The sequence below is a fragment of the Alosa pseudoharengus genome, unplaced genomic scaffold (assembly GCF_046254945.1).
Source record: "Alosa pseudoharengus isolate Yale_2024_CS ecotype anadromous, Long Island Sound unplaced genomic scaffold, YU_APseudo_1.1 YU_APseudo_1.1_scf_9, whole genome shotgun sequence".
Lineage (NCBI taxonomy): Eukaryota > Metazoa > Chordata > Actinopteri > Clupeiformes > Clupeidae > Alosa > Alosa pseudoharengus.
This window is the reverse complement of record NW_027468881.1, coordinates 35,213,271-35,232,907: the sequence shown is the minus strand read 5'-3', so window position 1 is coordinate 35,232,907 and position 19,637 is coordinate 35,213,271. Positions and strand designations below refer to the sequence as shown.

The following is a 19,637-nucleotide window of genomic DNA, read 5'->3' as shown; positions in this document are numbered from 1 at the left end:
ATCACGGTTGTCCATATTATCGCGGTATTTTTCAAATGTTCTGAAAATGAAAAACAGAATAGCATAGTGTCTTGTCATAAAAGTGGTGTGGCTCTTAAGAGTAAAAGGCTCCCTTTTGTTACTCATGTGTGTTAGTGCAGAGGGAGAGAGAAAATGCATACGCAAAACTAAAAGGAGTTAGACGGGCTGGCGACTTAGGTAGTTAGTGAATTGGTGGTCACTAAATAAAGCTGCAACTCCTTTGATTGTAACTATATCTTGTGCGTGCGTACCCTACTAGCCTAACATAAGGTAGATCCTGGACAATTTAAACACTTTTTAATTAAATGTAATTTACAAAGAGATAGTGCCACACTGAAAGTTAATATTTTGTCACTTGCAACCCACATCTATCCTCTGTCAAATACAGTTGCATGTTCAGCTCTAAACAAAACCATACAGTAATTATTTCAACAAAAGCGGAATGTGCATAATGTTTCATTCGTTCTTCCTGGTTGGGATTAAGCAGGCATGAGAGACAAGAAAAGCATAGGCTACAGTTTAAACTAGCCTTTGTAAACTTCCGACAATTTCAATATTTTACATCATATCATGAATGAATGGCCGTCACAAGTTGTTGTTAGCTGTAGCCTAGTAGATGTCACGTTGTAGATGTTTATCACAACAAACTTCCAAGTTGCAGTAGGCAGCTGTGCATTCATATCAGATGAGTGGTAAAAAAGTTAAAACGCTCAAAAGTGTTATGCCACTTATCCTGCCCTATACCTTTGTTAGATTCAACGGAGAACCATTCCTGTGTGAGTAGGCCTGCAAAATGCACCGCAGATCCACAAATCTAACTAGGTTTATGTGTTTGCAATCATCCTGCGTAGCAGTGGCGCCTGATTTCAAACACGTATTAAACCCACGTTGCATGCTGCGCCTGTGCACCTACTTTGGAGGACTCGGATGATGCTGGAGAGAATTCCACACACGTTTTTCGCACCGCGGTAATTATGATAATTAAAATCAGAACGATTATTGTCAAGAATTTTATCATGGTTTACCGTTACACCGGTAACCGTTACATCCCTAGTGTCAACCCTAACCTACTGTAAGTCATATAGGACTAGACGGGACCTCGCCAAGTTCAGTCTGGAAAGAACTTTGTATGGCCTGGAAGGATGTTAAAAAACTAATGTCCCAAGGCTCCTCCTACTGTCTCTTCCTCTGACTTCTAACCCATAACTTTTTCTCTCTGTACTTTCATTTTAGAATTGTTCCCACGATACTCTCTGTGGTTCTGACCCACATTTGGTCCACATTTGACCATTGTTGTCAGACATTATGCTAATGTGTGTCTGGTGTTGTGAGTGAGGTTACTCTAACATTTTGGTAGTAGAAAGCTGCTGGTGTATGAGAGATCCATAGCTGTGTTGTTTTGGCCCTATCTTGCCACTTTGTTTCTTCTGACTATTTATCATATAGAACATATCATCAGTTTGTTTTCTTATGATATCACCTAAGGCTACATGACTCCTTTTTCAGTGTGGGTGATGGTTTATGTGGTCTATCTATCACTAATCAGTTGGGTTGCATACTAGTGAATGCTGATCATTGACTGTTAAGCAATAATATCTTGAGCAGCAAAATAACTTTGATTCTATATGCAAGATCTTTTAGTTGGTGTGATCCTGTGACGTCTTAAATTGGCTGTGTTAATATGTATTGGTCCTTGACTTGAGTCTTTTGTGTAAGTGTGTTTACCAAGTAGAATGCACTACAGCAACTATGGCTTTATCTACAAAACACACATGCTTCACATCCTAAGAATTGCACAATTTTGTTTAATAAGCATTATGGGTCAGTGAAACTGTGTGCATAGAGTTCACTGTGGGCTGATGTGGGGATGTAGTTATCAGAGATCAGTGAACCCTCCAAGCACCCCGTGTCTGCCGATAAGACCGGAGCGGCACTTCCACATGCTTCCGGAATACACAACCATTGCTAGGCGACAGGATAAAGGTAACGCAGGGTGGAGGGGCGTTGTGGTGCCCTGATGGGCCGCAGCAGTAGAAGCTGTGCAAACAGAGCCTGCCCGTGTCCTTATCGCTATTCTCTCACAGCCCCCCGCCCCCCCCCCTTTCTTCTCCGTCCGCCCTTTCCTCTACTCTCTTCCGTCCCCACGGGCTGGCTCTCTGTCCAAGGCCTGAGCGCTTTCCCATGCCGCCCTGGCTCGGCCGTGTCCTGAGAACACTCCCTGATGCAGCACTTTGTTATGTCCACCTCTCAAACATGTTTATTTTCTCTGTACAGAGGTCACGTCGTGCCATAACAAGCAGACGACAGCTGTGCATCTAAAAGTGACTGCACACACTTGCTGTCCGCGCTCTATTTCTTTTGCCTTCTCCGCTTGTGTGTGTCAACTTGTTATTTCATGGTATGTCATGTTGTACAAGCCGAGCCCCACCTCCTCACCCTCATAGAAGGTAAGAGGGAGCTTCACTGCATGGTAATCCCCCAGTGCTATATTTGTAGTTTAGGAGAGATGGTTATCTGTCTCCAACAGTGGCAGCGGGCTGCACACAGCTTGTTGATTTAGTCCGAGTGTGGAAATGCAGGCTGCTGCTGCTTTTGCTGCTGCACTGATAAAAGCCCCTGAGGGTCCGATAGGACTCTCTGCTCCATAGACAGAAAAGCTACTGTTTGTGTTTCTTGGAAGCCCCTGTCTCACTCGGTCTAATGGCTTTTGCAGTCTTAGGGAGAGTTGCAAGGCATTTTGTGGTGAAAGGCATATCTTTGTGTCTGTGTGTGTGTGTGTGTGTCTCTGTGTGTGTGTTTTTAAACAATGTTTGTCAGACTTGCTTTTTTCCTCTTCTTAATTTTATGACCCTAAGTTGCTTTTGAGGGCTTCTGTTCGCTGACGGTGAAATTCATGGCTATAGTATTTTGCCTTCAACTCATAGATAGTTCATGTGTGGATGTTTTTATGCATGACACACGTGTGTGACAATGCAAATGTAGTCTTCTGTTGGAATTAAACTCGGTTATTTCTCAGTTCTCAGTTTTCATAACAAAAACAAGAATATGGGCAGTGTGCACTAAGGGAGAGCTAAAAGTCAGTGTTTACTGTCTGAAAACTTTTTCAAGTTCAGAGCTGAAGAAATAGTTGCCAACATGTCATCATTGCTATGCCCATCGTTCATCTTCATGCCCTAATCCTGAGCCCGCTGGCATGATGGGACTCGTGGGGCTCTTAACCAGCCCCGCGGGGGTGTGGGGGCAGGCATGGAGGAGCGGACGGAGACAAGGGTATTAAATACATCATCCATCTTTGCTGAGACACAGGTCTGTGGATTTTCCTCTCTCTCTCTCTCTCTCTCTCTCCACAGGTCTGTGGCTTTTCCTCTCTCTCTCTCTCTCTCTCTCTCTCCACAGGTCTGTGGCTTTTCCTCTCTCTCTCTCTCTCTCTCTCTCCACAGGTCTGTGGCTTTTCCTCTCTCTCTCTCTCTCTCCACAGGTCTGTGGCTTTTCCTCTCTCTCTCTCTCTCTCCACAGGTCTGTAGCTTTTCCTCTCTCTCTCTCTCTCTCCACAGGTCTGTAGCTTTTCCTCTCTCTCTCTCTCTCTCTCTCTCTCCACAGGTCTGTGGCTTTTCCTCTCTCTCTCTCTCTCTCTCTACAGGTCTGTGGCTTTTCCTCTCTCTCTCTCTCTCTCTCTCTCCACAGGTCTGTAACTTTTCCTCTCTCTCTCTCTCTCTCTCTCTACAGGTCTGTGGCTTTTCCTCTCTCTCTCTCTCTCTCTCCACAGGTCTGTGGCTTTTCCTCTCTCTCTCTCTCTCTCTCTCTCCACAGGTCTGTGGCTTTTCCTCTCTCTCTCTCTCTCTCTCCACAGGTCTGTGGCTTTTCCTCTCTCTCTCTCTCTCTCTCTCTCCACAGGACTGTAAATCAATCACTTTTCATTCCGCAGGTTCCATCACCACCACCACCCCCCTACACACACAGACAGACACAGACACACACATCTTACCAACTAATTAGATAAGCAGATGAAAAGAGTACAGCTGTCAACAAAGCATTCATGGGAGCCACATCCGCGTGCCTTGTTCTGTCCTGCAAAGCTAAAGATCCTAACCTATCCCTAGAGTTGACGTGGAGATGAGTTTATAAAATCCCAGGGTGCTCTGGTGTACATGAGTTGAGACTGGAGTCTTGGCTGACTGGGATGAATGCGCAGCTACTCTCCTCTTGTCTCTCTGTCTTTCTCCTCTCTTCCTCTCTCCCTGACCAACCTCCCCACCTTGTCTCTCTGCTCCCTCGTTACCCAACACCGTGCTAGACGGTTGGCTGAGGGCTGGTGCATTTCTGGGCTACCTTAAGGATCTCTCTCAGTCACCCTAAAAACTGTATAAGACTACTGGTTGTGGTTTTGTCCAAACGTCACACACAAAGCTTCCTCCTTGGTCTGTTATCAGGATTGTGTGATGATATCTGATGATGAAATTGAGCAGGAGTGAAACAACTGCAAGAGCACATTGGCTCAAATTACTTGTGGGTCACTCCATGATCTTTATCGAAACGCTGGCAACAGTGACTGTTTTTGCTGGCACAGCCCAGCCATACACAAAAGACATATCCTCTGCAGCTATGTGACCGCTACACCCTGATGCCCTGTGCCAGAATCATTTGAGGTTATGTTTCTGTAATTGTTTTTATGGGTGTCTGTTTTAAAGCATGGTGTTCATGAGTGTTTGCTCGAGTGAGATGAGTGGTATGGGAATAGGATTTAATCTGCTTGCTCGTTTGTTTATTACAGGACTACCCCAAGAACAGGCACCCTGGTTGGAGCCGAGGATCCGTGGCATACCATGCAGGTCAGTGTAACCTTCTCAAATCTGATTAGTAGGATGAGGAGGAGCATAACAGACAATGTTTTTATATTTATCTGACTATTACATTTAGACTCAATAAAACTGAGGCTATTTGTTTCACACTCCTGAATTACCGGTACATTTTTCACACACTGCCAGTTAACTGGCTTTTACTGTGCAATCAGCAGTAATCACAAATGCAGTCCCTTGTCAATTGTTTCAGGGCTATTTAGAAGTACCGGTCACCAGGAAAATGCTACAGGAACTACCCTTAAATAACTAAAGGGGGCGCCCCTTTAGTTATTTGTTTGCCATATAGCCAAGTGACATATAGACAAGTGCCTTTGGTGTCTTAAAAGAAAACCTATTCTATACTATGCTGCAAGAACAATCAGGCATCAACTATCTGTTTTTTAGACATCTAAGATAATGTTTGTTGTTTTCTGCTAAGTTTGTGTTCAGCCAGCTAGCAGCAATCACAGGAAACTGCAACTGCCTTAGAAAATAAGCTTAAATATTGCCTAGAAAAGCTACAGTGCATTCCTGCTGTTGGAAAGTGCCTAAAGCACAAACACCTTGAAGGAATGTAGTCTGGAAAGACCACCGTTTCTCAGAGTAAACACACAAATAATTTTTGTATTATTATTATTGTTATTATTATTATTATTATTATTATTATTGTGAAGATGGTAGTAGAGTGGGCTCAATATTTACCATTTCCTATACCTTTATTCTTTGTATTGTTCTGCAAAAGAACAGTTGGGGACTGTCTCTCAGAACAGACTAATTTCAGTTTCAAAAATGCTCGGCCTCCATCTCAGGGCACCATCTCTGCTATGCTCCTCCGATAAGTCAGATGGCAGGAGGCTGATTAGACTGCAATTAGGAGCCTGTAAACGCAGTTGCGATATATGCTCCCTATCTCACTTCGGTGGCACCAGCTCCCAAATATGAGAAAGGAACGCCAGGGACAGATGCGGAGTCAAAAGAGGAGATTGTGGCATCAGATACAGCTATCACTTACACGCTTGTGTAACCCCTGACTGGGGCACCCCTGTGAAGACCAACATCTGGGCACTATCGGGCAGACTTTATCCCACTACCATAACCCCTCTTATCAGATGCACAAGTGCCGCTGAAAGTTGCTCAGTGTGAGGGCTTTCATCTATGGCATGTTATTTTAAGGGCTGTAGCACTCTTACTGTGGAGTGATGTGTGTTCTAAGTCACAGGGCCACCCCAGTCTGGTGCCCTGGGACATGCTCAGGTAAAATCTGCTTCTCAGACTTAACACAACATGCCTTTCAAATAAAACTTTAAACCTGTCTTGGAACAGATTTATATGTTTGGGGAGTGTTAGTGGTTGTATCCATAACAAATTAACAACTAGCCAAGCCTATTTGTAAATCCATTTCAACACTGTAGGTTGCAGGCTGTTTTGTGGTTTCGAAAAAAAAGCCAGTGACAAAAGGAATATTCAAGCTACACTGTCGTATCAGCCCTAAAGAAGCTTTAGTATCTGTGGGTTTACGCTGTTGTGCGCATGGAAGATGCTGTAGAAAATCCATGCCGGCCTTGCAGCAGGACTCATTAATCCTGTGTGCGAATGCGGACGACAGGTGATGGATGACTGGCACTACATGCCATACACAAGCTTTGTTTCACCACGCCATTAGAAAAGAAAAGGAGAAAAAAAAAGAAACACCCACTGACAAAGACAGACCTGTATCGAAACGCTGAGTCACAAAAGAAGAAAAGCAATGAGCAGCCATACACCTGCATGTGCAGGAGAGTCATCTGTGAGCCGATACTGCCGTTCGTGTTGTGGTCGTGTTCATGTGAGGACCTGATCTCACAGCTCACCTTCAGGCCACCCCTATTATTCAAGTGCCTCCGGGGCAGTTTGGCGATTAAAACACCTCCACAACCATATCCCGGAGTACCCTGCTGACAGACCCTTATTGTAAAAGCCACATCCCTCCTAAAACAAATAAAACAAGCATGTTTCTGTCGCTCAGATGAGATCATCTAGTACAAAGATTCATGATTATTCTTTAATACAATTTTAAGGTACATCATGTACAAGGATTAAAGTTCTCCGTCTTACAACGGATTTCCGTCAATTTGATTTTAGAAATGCCATATTTGAGATCGATGCAGATCCGATGAGAAAAAAAATAGGAGGGGGGGGTCTATCACCTTTTCTTTTCCTTTTTTTTTTAAGGCAACTACAAATATTAGGTCCAATGAATGAATGTGTGTGGAATACGTCAGCCACGAGTTTCGCTTTGTTGTAGCTACACTTGTCTCATTGGCCTGGGGAGTCTGGAGGACTAACGGTCTAAAAGTTGGATAGTAGTGACACAATCGAGACAGCTGATGAGGTTGGCCAATCCATTTAACTTTTTTGGATATGATACATTGTGAACTCTATGAGCAAATTCGGAGATAAGAAGCATAGGCTGTGTTCTTTCCGTGCATCAATGTAGACAATTTCTTACTATCGCAAACTCTTGTCAGGGGAGGTCATTCATTTGGGTGTCACCTATGACTTGAACAAATAGCCTATGCCACCCGATGTAGCCTATTATTGTTACAGTTTTTAATCAATGCAACTAACATTATGTATAAAGCGACGCAATATAAACCGTAGCCTATGCAATTTATTATCCCGTCTGTTATGACATGTCCACTCTTGCACAATTTGCGACGGAAAGTTTTGACTGAGCGTGTTAACATAAAATAATAATACAATCACTGTCATTGTAAGGGGGTCAGTCGTGTTTGTGACGCACAGACAGCCTTGTAGCCTATTTTTCTTATGCCTAGGCCTACACTTTTAATGACAGTAGGTTGTGAGTGTATGTTGACAAAAAATAACCATGCAATTGAATAGTCAACTTAAAACTTTGCTATAAAATAGTATTCATTTATAGCACAAAACCATAACCAGTAGGCCTACCAGAACCTTGCATATTAGCGTCATGATTTGTGTGCGTCTATTTGGTAAGGGCACTAGCTGTCATGGATGCGTTTGTAACCTGCGTTGTGTTGAACCTGCGCGATTCAGCCCTGCACACGCCCGGACTCGAACCTGCGAACAGCAGCACCTCGGATCGGGAGGCGAGCGCGCTAACAATTGAGCCAATAGCCCAGGTTTTTAACAATTGAGCCAATAGCTCATCAACCCACTATTAACCCAATACCCCACAAATTTCAGAGGTCATCAGTCCCGATATTTAGCAATATAATCAAAATTAAACATCTTCTGCTTTTGATAGCCTACCGGTATGCCGCTCCAAATAAAAAGAAGGCCTATGTTTCACAATAAAATGCACCACGTAAGAAATAAAGGCCTAGCTGCCTCGAATACAAGCCTGCCCCAAAAAAAGGTGCTGTACTTTTGCGCAGCCTAAATAAAAGACCCTAGCCATAATTTGAGGATTTACGATAGTCTGTCTCCTAAACATTCCTCACCCGTTAAGTAAAGATGTACAGGCGTCTGTTTTCCCCAATTAAGTTAATGTTGCATATAACATCAATTTATATAGTTGATACACTCGAATTGATGCCCAGATATCTTTTTTAATCATAATTGTTTTCATGCTACATGTAGCCTTTAGAGTCCATCTTTACTTCAGCAGAGGGAGGTACGGTTGTACAAATGTAGAATTATACTGCCACTAGGGTTGCGAAATTCCAGGAATTTTCAAAGTTGGAAACTTTCCGTGGGAATTAACTGGAATAAATGGAAATGATGGGAATAAACTAGAAATGTTTTATATGGCAAGTTGGTCTATAACAGAAAACCTAAATGTAGTTGAAAAACCCATCTTACAGCATAATATTAGTTAAAGCAACCTGATTTAATGCAAATTCAGTCGATTTTCTACCCTGCACATACGTCAATCACATGCACGCAGTAATCAGCATAGGCTACTAGACATATAGGAAACCTATGGTTGGTTCATGTGCATGGGAAAAACATTTTTCCCAATGAAAACGTCATTGTGAACGTTATCTCATGTGGGAATAACTGGTGGGAGTTTGCGAACAGAGTTGCCCAGTTGTGGGCTTGTCGTCACTTTTGTCCTCATTCAAATGGGAGTGTAATTTTGCATCTCTAGCTCTAATGGGATGGATAATAACCATATGGTCATATTGCTGGTCTGATTTGCTGGTCCTTGAATTTCCCCTTGGGGATCAATAAAGTATCTATCTATCTTTAGCTTGACACTTAATAAATAATAATAATCTATGAGGTTTTAGGGTGATATTAGGGTGATTATTTTTTATAATTATTGTTTTACCATTTTCTGGGATTCTGACTGGACAAAGCGATAGTCAATGTTCCAACCAATCAGATTTTGTTGTTGAATGGTGTGGTATACATTTGGCAGTTCAGTGGGCAGTACATTGGGCAGTTCGGTTTCTGTGTTGATGGCTTGCTGCTAGCGATTTCCTTTGGCTGGCCAACCAAGGATTAAAATACGATCATTTAACATTTTTGTAACAAGTCACCTTCAGTCAGTGTTCACGGCAGTCTTGGCTAGCTAATGCTAGCTGCAAGTGAAAAAACAGACTGGAAACGATAGACAGCGCTGACAGTTAGCTTAGCATGCTATTAGCAGCCTATATACCACCGGATGCTAATGTTAAGGTTGCCATGAAAGAACTGCATTCTGCACCACCACAAACTCTGCATCCCGAGGCAGCCTACATTGTCTCGGGTGACTTCAACCACTCGAATTTAAAGACTGTACTGCCTAAATTCTATCAAAATGTATCATGCCCCACAAGAGGAGAAACGTTTTTAGACCTTTGTCTACACAAACATGGGTGACTCATACAAAGCCGCTCCCTTCCCCAACTAGGACACTCAGATCCTAGTTGGGGCAACCGTGGCCTACTGGTTAGCACTTCGGACCTGTAACCGGAGGGTTGCCGGTTCGAACCCCGACCAGTAGGCACGGCTGAAGTGCCCTTGAGCAAGGCACCTAACCCCTCACTGCTCCCCGAGCGCCGCTGTTGATGCAGGCAGCTCACTGCGCCAGGATTAGTGTGTGCTTCACCTCACTGTGTGTACACTGTGTGCTGCTGTATGTGTTTCACTAATTCACGGATTGGGATAAATCCGAGACCAAATTTCCCTCACGGGATCAAAAGAGTATATATACTATCAGGGCTCTCAAGTTTTGAGGACAGGCAAGAGTGACATTCCCCATCGACAATCCCCCTACACCCCCACCCAGGGTTAAAGGGTTGCGAGATTCATTTGAGGCCAAAATTATGCTTATGTGGGGTTCATATGCAGTAAGCATTTGATTGCCAGTATGCATTTTGGATAACCCAAAGTCCTATGGGGAGTTTTCATAGGGTATTTTACAAAATGCATGAGCATACCTTGGCAAATAATGGTCTAAAGTACTCATGTTGTCATTCTATATTGATGACAAGACCTAATGCTAGGACTCAAGTAATATCAAGTCAAGACCTAGAGGGCTGAAATGTGGTCAGTTCAAAGATGCTTGTTATCTGGTAGAAAAAGAAAAGAATAATCTAGCCTTTGTAGCTCTGTGTCAGTACATCACACAGTTATTCAATTTTTTTTCCAACAGTGTCTCAGCTTTCCAAAAGAGAGCAGGCATTTGACTATTGGCTAAAGCAGGGGTTTTCAACTGATTGTGAACCAGGGACCACCATTCTGACTAATTACGTAACCCCAGGACCACCACTGAATAAAAATACTGATTCCCACATTGAAACTACATCACTGAATCCATGGTCAGGGACCACCAGCAATGTCCTCACGGACCACTGGTTGAAAACCCCTGGGCTAAAGTATGTAGGAGCAATGCCCTCTTAAAATGGGGCAAAAGTATAATTTATAATTGCTCAGATTTGCAAAAGAAAAGATTTGACACATGGCACTGACAATTCAATAATGGGTCTTTTTTTACCACCTCTGAGCATCCCCTAACCTGGACCTTTTTAGGGGGCTTTCCTCTCAGGGTGAATGAGAGGATGCTTAATTGCTTTTTACCCGACATTTTTGAATACAGATGCAATGATTAATGCATCCATGGCCAGGATATAATTATATAATATGACATGATTTTAAAAGTGACCTATAACAATAGGCTATGCAATACACTTTAATTTGTTTAGTGCTAATAAAGTGATTAAGCCTATTTGGAGAGAGAGATGTTTAGAATGTGACAATATGTCAGTCATCGTGTGAACGAATGTATGACTAGGCATAGGCTACTTGTTCTGAGCAAGCGTTGTCAATGAACAGGCTGTGAAACTGTTGGCTAAGTTACAGACAGTCATGCACAACTGATGCTAATTATCTGGGAAACATTCTCTATAGCAGCAGTCACGTTGTCATTGTTTGTATCACACAAGTTGTGGATTTGTTGTAACATTAAAAGATGGCTTACTCTGTGCTGAAATTATGAACTGATGCTCGAAGCTCCAAGGTGAACGAAACTTGGAAGAAGTAACAGGTGCACGTTCAATAATTCACGTTCAACAATTCCAAGGATACGTGTTTTTCATTGGTTGTTGCGTTAAATCTTACCCAGATACAATACAGTTATTTTCTGATTGGCTATTGTGTAGCCCCACTCGTTATTTTTGATTGGCTGATAAGTGGCAGGCTCAACTCTAGGGGAGAGGCGCTTGATTTCTGCAGTTCCATAGTGAGAGCGGCCAGAGACATTTTGGGCGCTGCGGCAGTATTAAATATATAAATCGTTTTTTCTGCGTGAAAAATACAATGTGTGGCGGGAGAGCATGACAAAAGACTGAAATGAGTGACTGTCACGCTCAATGCGTGACACTTGAGAGCCCTGTATACTATATAGGGGTGTAAATCGGAGTCTTCATGACGATTCGATACAATATCGATTTCTTAAGCCAATGATTCGATTATTTTCGATACTTCAGAATTCCCCACGATACGATTAGTTTCAAATAAATCAACAAAAGTTCGGAATGTAGGAGGTATCTTAAGCCTTCGTTATACAGCCTCATGTCTTTGCATATAAAAAAAAAAAAACACCCACAGATTAGGAGTAGGTAGTGCGCTTACATCGGAGCCATAGACAGAAAAAGAAAGGTCGGAGCTGATGCTGAAAACAGATAGGCAAACAAACAGGCGGCAAAATAAACACATTAATCGATACTCTTGCGGACGAATCGATGCATTGAATCGCCGGCTGCATAATCGATGCATCGATACGAATCGATTAATATTTACACCCCTAATACTATACTACAGTATACTATACTATCACCTTTCAGGCCTAGTCCACATGTACCAAAACGATCTTTTTTCCCCCGTCTTCCCTGGAATCTTTTCAAGAATATTTGCGTCCAAACGGATCCATCTCAACACGACTTGACACGTTACTTCATATTCCAGGCCTATAAGTGGCACTGTTTCTGTTACAGAAATTCACCAAAGCTGACAAAAACAAACAGAATAGGCTACAACGAAATGGCTATTGCAAGGAAACCAGAATCGTTTGTGTGGACTGATAGTGAACTGTCAACTGTAGTCAACTGTAAAACTAATAAACTTCATTTTTACGGTTTGTGAAGGGTGAAGTCCTTTTATTTGGCTAACGCAGGTGCGAATAATCTCCTTTCTTTGGTTGTATAGTCTGCGATTCACATTAGTTTTGGCTATCACAAGTGCATAGGCTACTAAACGCTAGGCCTACCCAAGTTCTAGGCTATTCCATCCCCACATTTATAATATTGCTATAATACCTTCGTTAGTAACAGTCTATACTTTTGCCTGCATCAAATTGCTCATTCGCATTTAGTGCACATCTACTATAGGCTTAAAATGAGTTCTAAGGGAAGAACCAGGAATTTTTATTTAAATGTCACTTACAAAGACATCGTACCATACTGAAAGCTAACATTTTGTCAGTAGCAACCTACATCTGTCCTCTGTCAAACACAGTTGCATTTTTAGCTCTGAACAAAACCGTTCAGGAGTTCTGGTCCGAACCGTGATTCCGAACAGCTCTGGTTCGGGAATAGTTGCTCCACAACGGAACAAGTCCAGACTGAACTCCCGACCTCAAATGTTGTGGGTGGGGCTAAGTTCGGTTGGCATCCAGGCTAGTAAATTCCCATAATTTCCTTTAATTCCATGAAAGTTTCCAACTTGGAATATTTCCAAAATTCCCCAGCTTAACTTCCCATGGAAAGTTTCCGGAAATGTACCGGATTTTTTTCCGCCCCTTTGCAACCCTGCCTCCAATCTGTGGGGTGGACAGTATGAAATCATTTAGCCTACTAGCTGAGAGCTAGCCAGACTTATATACACGGCCTTTAAAAGAGGAGTGTCTACCTGCGTGCCACCAAGGTTTAAATATCAGATGACTGATTGTGTTGATGTTTGAGATTGGCATCTAAGTGTGTGTGTGTGTGTGTATTTGTGTTTGAGATGGTACGTTCATTGAGCGTGGCACTTCTGCGCCCCATTGCTATACCTGCAGAGGCTTGTCATGGTGAGGCTTGGCTCATTAACCTATCGCCCAGCGATCAGCTCCTGACATCCACATTAATGCACAAACACATTCTTATTGTGATTCGTAGGTTGCTAGGTCATGTCCCTCAGGGGTCACATGGGGGCTTTAAATCAGGTTCAACTATCTAAAGCTTTTACCAGTACAGTTTTTACTCTAACAGGTAGGCTACACAGGGCTCGTAACTGAAGCATTTCATTTGTGGAAAGTCTGCTGCAACAATTTGCTTCCACTGTAATCAATAGAACTGGCTACACCAGAGATGATAGCGGTGTGTATGTTCAACAAGACCAGTCTTCTAAAGCTATTTTACGCTCCACAAATGGAGCACTTCACTTGTGCACCCAGTGTAGCCGGGCATTAGACTGATACCTACCATTGACCCAGTGTAGCTGGGCATTAGACTGATACCTACCACTGACCAAGTCAGATATTGAGTAGTAAGGTTATATATCAAAATGGAGGCCGGCCATGATGGCACTAGACATTCATTCATATTATCAGTTCCACTTAAGGGAAGAGGAGAGATAGACTTCTCTGCATAGTCTGTCTGCCTCTTCACCCCCTCCATGTTTGGATACTGTCTGTCCACTAGCCACTTTTACCACTGTCTTTCTGCCTCGCTGTTTGCGTGCTATATTAGCACATTAGCACATATGCATAACCCCTCCCTCCATGCCACAGCCGAACTGTGGCCACACTTATACCTTTTCTTAAAATAGTTAAATATATAGATATATAGACTTTATTTCTGCATTGTTGCACTGTTGGACTTACTCATTTGCACATTTGCACATCACCATGACCTCTATCACCATTGCACTATCACCATGACACTCATTCACACAGAGCACCTTACCTTACCATGCACAGAGAATCACAGGCTCAGTCCCTGCCTCAGTCATTGCAAGCGCCTCTGATTGATTAATCACCACTATGTGGATACTGTTTTTAGAATTGATTTAGATTAAATGTTAGTATAATTTGTATTTTAGTATATTTAGTATATTCTTTATATTCTACTGTCCTTATTGCTTAGTTGTGTTTTTATATTATATACTTTAATTACTTTTTCTGCTGTTAAAGAATGTGTATGTGTTGTCTATGCTGCTGAGACCTTGAATTTCCCCTGGGGAGCAATAAAGTATCTATCTATCTATCTATCTATCTCTCTATCTCTCTCTCTATCTATCTATCTATCTATCTATCTATCTATCTATCTATCTATCATTCTTTTTAAAGATGGCCCTTACTAGTAGTCCAGGCAAAGTAGCGTTTTACGACAGACTAATTGTAAAATAATTTTTTGCAGCTTAGATCATTTCTATGAGGTGTCCAGAACAACATACTAAAAGTCCTAAGAAATCCTAGTTGAGGAAATATGTTAAATCCTCATCAATGGGGCTATTTTTTCCTTTACTCCTATCAAAATTAAACTTTACACAATGAAAGTACCCATGAAAAGTATTTTTTTTTGTATTACAAGTTTTTTTGAAAATGAATTTGAATATGCAAATGAGCTTTACACTAATCAAATATGCCCAAAATACACCCAAATAGGCTTAATTTTTCCTTTACTCTTACCACAAAAACTGATTTAACTATATAAACCATATATTTTCTGGAAGGTTAGACCCTCAGGATGTGATCTAACATAGGTTTTGACCTTTCTCACCCTCCCCTTTACTTTGCTGCCCATTCATAATACATAGGATATGAGTACATTGGGTATATGGCTCATACCTTTGGGTCTGTGCCATTTAGGAAAAACTGTTTCAACCACATAAACCATATATTTTCTGAAAGCTTATACCCTCAGGATGTGATCTAACATGACATGAAACATGTCCCATCCTCCTCATTAGTATGCTGCCCATGCATAACACATGGGGTATTGGTAAATTAAGTATGTTCTGATACATTTTGGGCTGTACCATGAAGAGAAAACTAATTAAACAACCTAAACCATATATTGTCTGAAAGCATATACCCTCAAGATGTGAACTAACATGGATTTTGACATTTGTCACCCTCCTCATGACACGACAGCCCAAAAAGGTATTAGCCATATACACTATTTACCAATACCCAATGTATTATGCATGGACAGCATACTAATGAGTAGGGTGGGGCATGTCTCATTGTACCCATTGTAAAAAAGAAATGTTACCTTCCATGTATATTTTCACTGCGATGATTGATTGTGATAGGAGTAAAGGAAAAAATAAGCCCATTAGGGTGTATTTTGGGCATATGCGATTAGTATGTTGCTCATTTGCATATTCAAATTAATTTTCAAACAAACTTCTAATACAAAATGTTTTACTTTTCATGTAGACTTTCATTGTGTAAAGTTTTATTGTGGTAGGAGTAAAGGAAAAAAATAAGCCTATGGGGGCCTATATTTGATTAGTGTACAGCTCATTTGCATATTCAAATTCATTTTCAAAGAAACTTGTAATACAAAAAAATTTACTTTTCATGGATACTTTCATTGTGTAAAGTTTTTTTTTTGATAGACGTAAAGGGAGAAAATAGTCCCATAGGGGTGTATTGTTGTCTGGCCTTATACTGGCACACATCTTGGATTGATGAGAAATAAACATATTTCCTCAACTAGGATTTCTTAGGACTTTTAGTATGTTGTTCTGGACACCTAATAGAAATGATCTATGCTGAAAAAAATTCTTTTACAATTAGTTCTATTTTTGGCTCCAAAATGGGTTACTTTGCCTGGACTATAGAGCCTATTTCTCACTTCCAGACATTGGGATGTATGGCTCTCTCACATGGCTGTCTCTGAAAAATAGTATCAGGGTTTCAAGCTCCTAAATGAAATGCCAAGAATTTTCCCATTCTGATGCTATTAATATTTGAAAGGTTTAAATAGCAGGGCCAGTATTCACAAAGCATCTTATCTTACCACTAGGAGTAATCCTAAATCGCTAAAAAAAAACTCACTTAAAAAAAAAAATAGCTAGGTGTTTTCTCTTAAAAGTTATTCACAAAGCCTCTCAGACCTACTCTTAGTAAGGAAAAATGGCACCTCCTAAACTAAGAGTGAGTCTTCATTGCTATGGATGACGTCATTGCTCATGCACAAGCTTGATTGAAGTGACCACCTTGACTGGCTGATGATTATAACACGGGAATGATGCCAAAAACCTCCCCTACGACGATGAGTGACAGGTCTTTGCTGTACCGCGAAAGATGGAAGATGATAGATAGATAGCCTAAATGAATAAAGAGTAAGACAAAGCAAATAGCCTAGTGGCATAATGAAATACACTACTGATTGATGCAGTATCTTTGCAACATGTTTTACATAATCTTTATGAAAGCAGGTACATTCGCAAAGAGGAGAAACAATTTAATTTACATTTATGTTTCATGCAATGATGGTTTTAGTTGTTGGTGGCGTTATTGAATCCCTTAGTTAGGCTACAGTGCACAATTATTCCCTCACAATTGAGAGCTCCGCATGTTGATTTCAAAACATCGCGATGTGAAATGCCACAAAGAGCGGTTTAGGATTATTTGTGAATAGGTCTTAAGAGTCCTCTCAACTTGTTTTAAGCTGTCCCAGATTTAGGTGCTACTTTTAGAGTTAAAATGCTTCGTGAAATACTCTTAGTCCTAAAGTTACGAGTGACACGCCCATTTACACGCCCTAAATTAGCCAGTTAGGAGTTACTTTTAACCTTAAAATTCTTTGTGAAATACGGGTCCAGATGACTGATACATAAATGTCATGCAAAGAAGCGTAATGGAAAACAATGATGATGCAAGAATGGTGGTGGAAAGTTACTCAGTTCTTATTACAGTAGAACACTCTTATGAAGATATCCTATCCTCTTCTTCAAGCGCTTAGCTGAGAAACGGATGTGGCTCAGTGCAGAGACAGGTCCCTGTGTGTTAATGACATAACCTACCCCACCTGCCATGACCCCCCCCCCCCCTGAGAAACGGCACAAAAAAACAAAAACAATGTGGTTCCAAGAACAGTTTTCACGTTTGCGGAAGCTGTTGAGCCGACGGTGTCCCAGCGGAGACGTCTGCTATGCCATGGCCTGTTTTCAGCCAGAGCTCCACATGCCGGCGAAGGCATCCGAGGGAAAAGCCCTCATGCGTGAGCCCCCTCCGCTAGGGTCGTTTCCTGGTCCCGCTCCGCTTCCAGCGAGCTGAGAACAACCGCTGCTGTCCTGCAGCCAGACGCACTTAACGAAAGAAAAGGTTGTCCGTGCAAGACGGGGCCTACAGAGAGTGATTGCGATTGGGGGTAAGACCTGCTTCCCCACCCAAAACCCTTGGGCTATTTTTAGCCTCCTCCTCCCCCGGTGTGGCAGCGGTGTTTGGCGAGCAAGCGAGTGCGCTGTTGTGACAGGAGCCCGCCTGGGAGCCGTAATGATACAGTGTCTCCATCTCCCTTCCCCACGTCCTGATCAAGATTGTTTAAACAGCATCCTGAGCTGGAGCACGGGTCCCATGACAACTCTACAAATATTTACCAGCCACACAAGTGCAATCTTTTTTTTTTCTGTCTGCAGGCTACCTTTTCACTGTTTTTCTTTCATGCTCATGCTCTTTTTTTTTTCATTTCATCATCTTGTTGTTGTTATATATCTCTTTGCATTTTTGTTTTGTTTTCCACCACTGAACTTAAATATAGACGCGATAAAAAGTAGTAGGTGCAGAGCGTGAAAATAAGTTTTTGTTTTTGTTTGATGTGTCAATCTTTGAATCAGTGGGGGAGCATGGTATGTGTGTGAATGTGTGTGCCTGTATCTAGTCACATCAACTGACACGGTTTCCTGTCCCCACTATCTACCTATATGTCTGTATCTCCCTTTCTCTTTCACACTCTCAGATGATGGCAAGATCTTTCATGGAAGTGGGGTAGGAGACCCGTTTGGACCACGCTGTTTCGAGGGAGACATCATGGGCTGTGGAATCATGTTCCCACGAGACTACATCTCGGACGGGGAAGGTGAGACAGGCCTTACAGTATGTCATGCCTACAGTGCCTTTCTCATGATCATTTCCACATATAAGGCCTTACAGTATGTCATGCCTACAGTGCCTTTCTCATGATCATTTCCACATATAAGGCCTTACAGTATGTCATGCCTACAGTGCCTTTCTCATGATCATTTCCACATATAAGGCCTTACAGTATGTCATGCCTACAGTGCCTTTCTCATGATCATTTCCACATATAAGGCCTTACAGTATGTCATGCCTACAGTGCCTTTCTCATGATCATTTCCACATATAAGTCACCCATCCAATTAAACTGGAGATGGAAGTTATTCACAATTTATTACATTAATTTCATTACATGAAAAATTTGACACCTGATTTTCTACACTGTGCTATATGCTATATGGAAAATTAGCTCCATATTAGTTCCATAGTTCATATTGCTGTATTTATGTCAGAGCCAAATGACATTTTCACTCAGAATTGGGTTTAATTCATTATTACTCCTAACAAACCAGTTTAGGTCGGAAGGCAGAATGCACTGCTTAAAAATGGAAATCTGGGTGTCCATTTTGTAAATTTTAGCAAAGTCTAACCTAACCAATGGCAGTTTATCAGAGAGCTTCTCTCCGATCTCACAACAAAGGGCTCATTTGTATTATTATAATAGCAACCCTTACAAAGGCTCTCGCACATCTGGGGTAATCAGCCACACCCCCTGGGATGGTTTACGCATTGTTTATGCATCTGCCTTTTGAATGCATTTTGAATCCAGAGTGGAAGAGTGTAAAAAGATAATGGTTAATGTACTAGGTCGCCAGGGGATAGATAAACATGTCACCTTTCACCTTCATGCTGTGATTTCTAGTTACAACATGTACAAATAGCAATGTCAAATGAGACGCAGCCTTTTTCTAAGAATAAGCATACTCGGAACTATGTTTTCATTTAGGCAAAGCAATGCTACTTGGGCGTAGTGATTTGCAGGCAGCACCTGAAAAGCTCTGGTGTTACTTCTTCAAACCCCAAGGAGCAGTGCTTTGCCTAAAGGAAAACATAGTTCCAAGTGCATATGCTTAGAAAATGTCCGTGTCTCATTTTACATTTGTACACGTAACTATACAAATCACAGCATGTAAATAGGAAAATGTTGGAGTTCTTTTGTCACTATTGGGGGGTGTAGGCAATTGGAACTAGCCACTTTGAAGCACCTGTGCTAAGCTAGGCTAGCGGTGGGTGCGTCAGACCAAGTAACTACACGC

The 19,637-nt window shown here is 41.8% G+C and overlaps 1 protein-coding gene across 4 annotated transcripts in view; it reads left to right on the top strand.

Annotated features, from left to right (window-relative positions):
- spryd3 (SPRY domain containing 3) overlaps window positions 1–19,637 on the top strand; it is a 65,165-nt gene that overhangs the window by 40,056 nt on the left and 5,472 nt on the right. For all 4 annotated transcript variants that reach the window (XM_076277359.1, XM_076277360.1, XM_076277358.1 and 1 more), the window contains 2 exons: window positions 4,793–4,850; window positions 18,263–18,382. In XM_076277359.1, coding sequence (XP_076133474.1) covers window positions 4,793–4,850; window positions 18,263–18,382 — 178 coding nt within the window. The remainder of the gene's footprint in view (window positions 1–4,792; window positions 4,851–18,262; window positions 18,383–19,637) is intronic.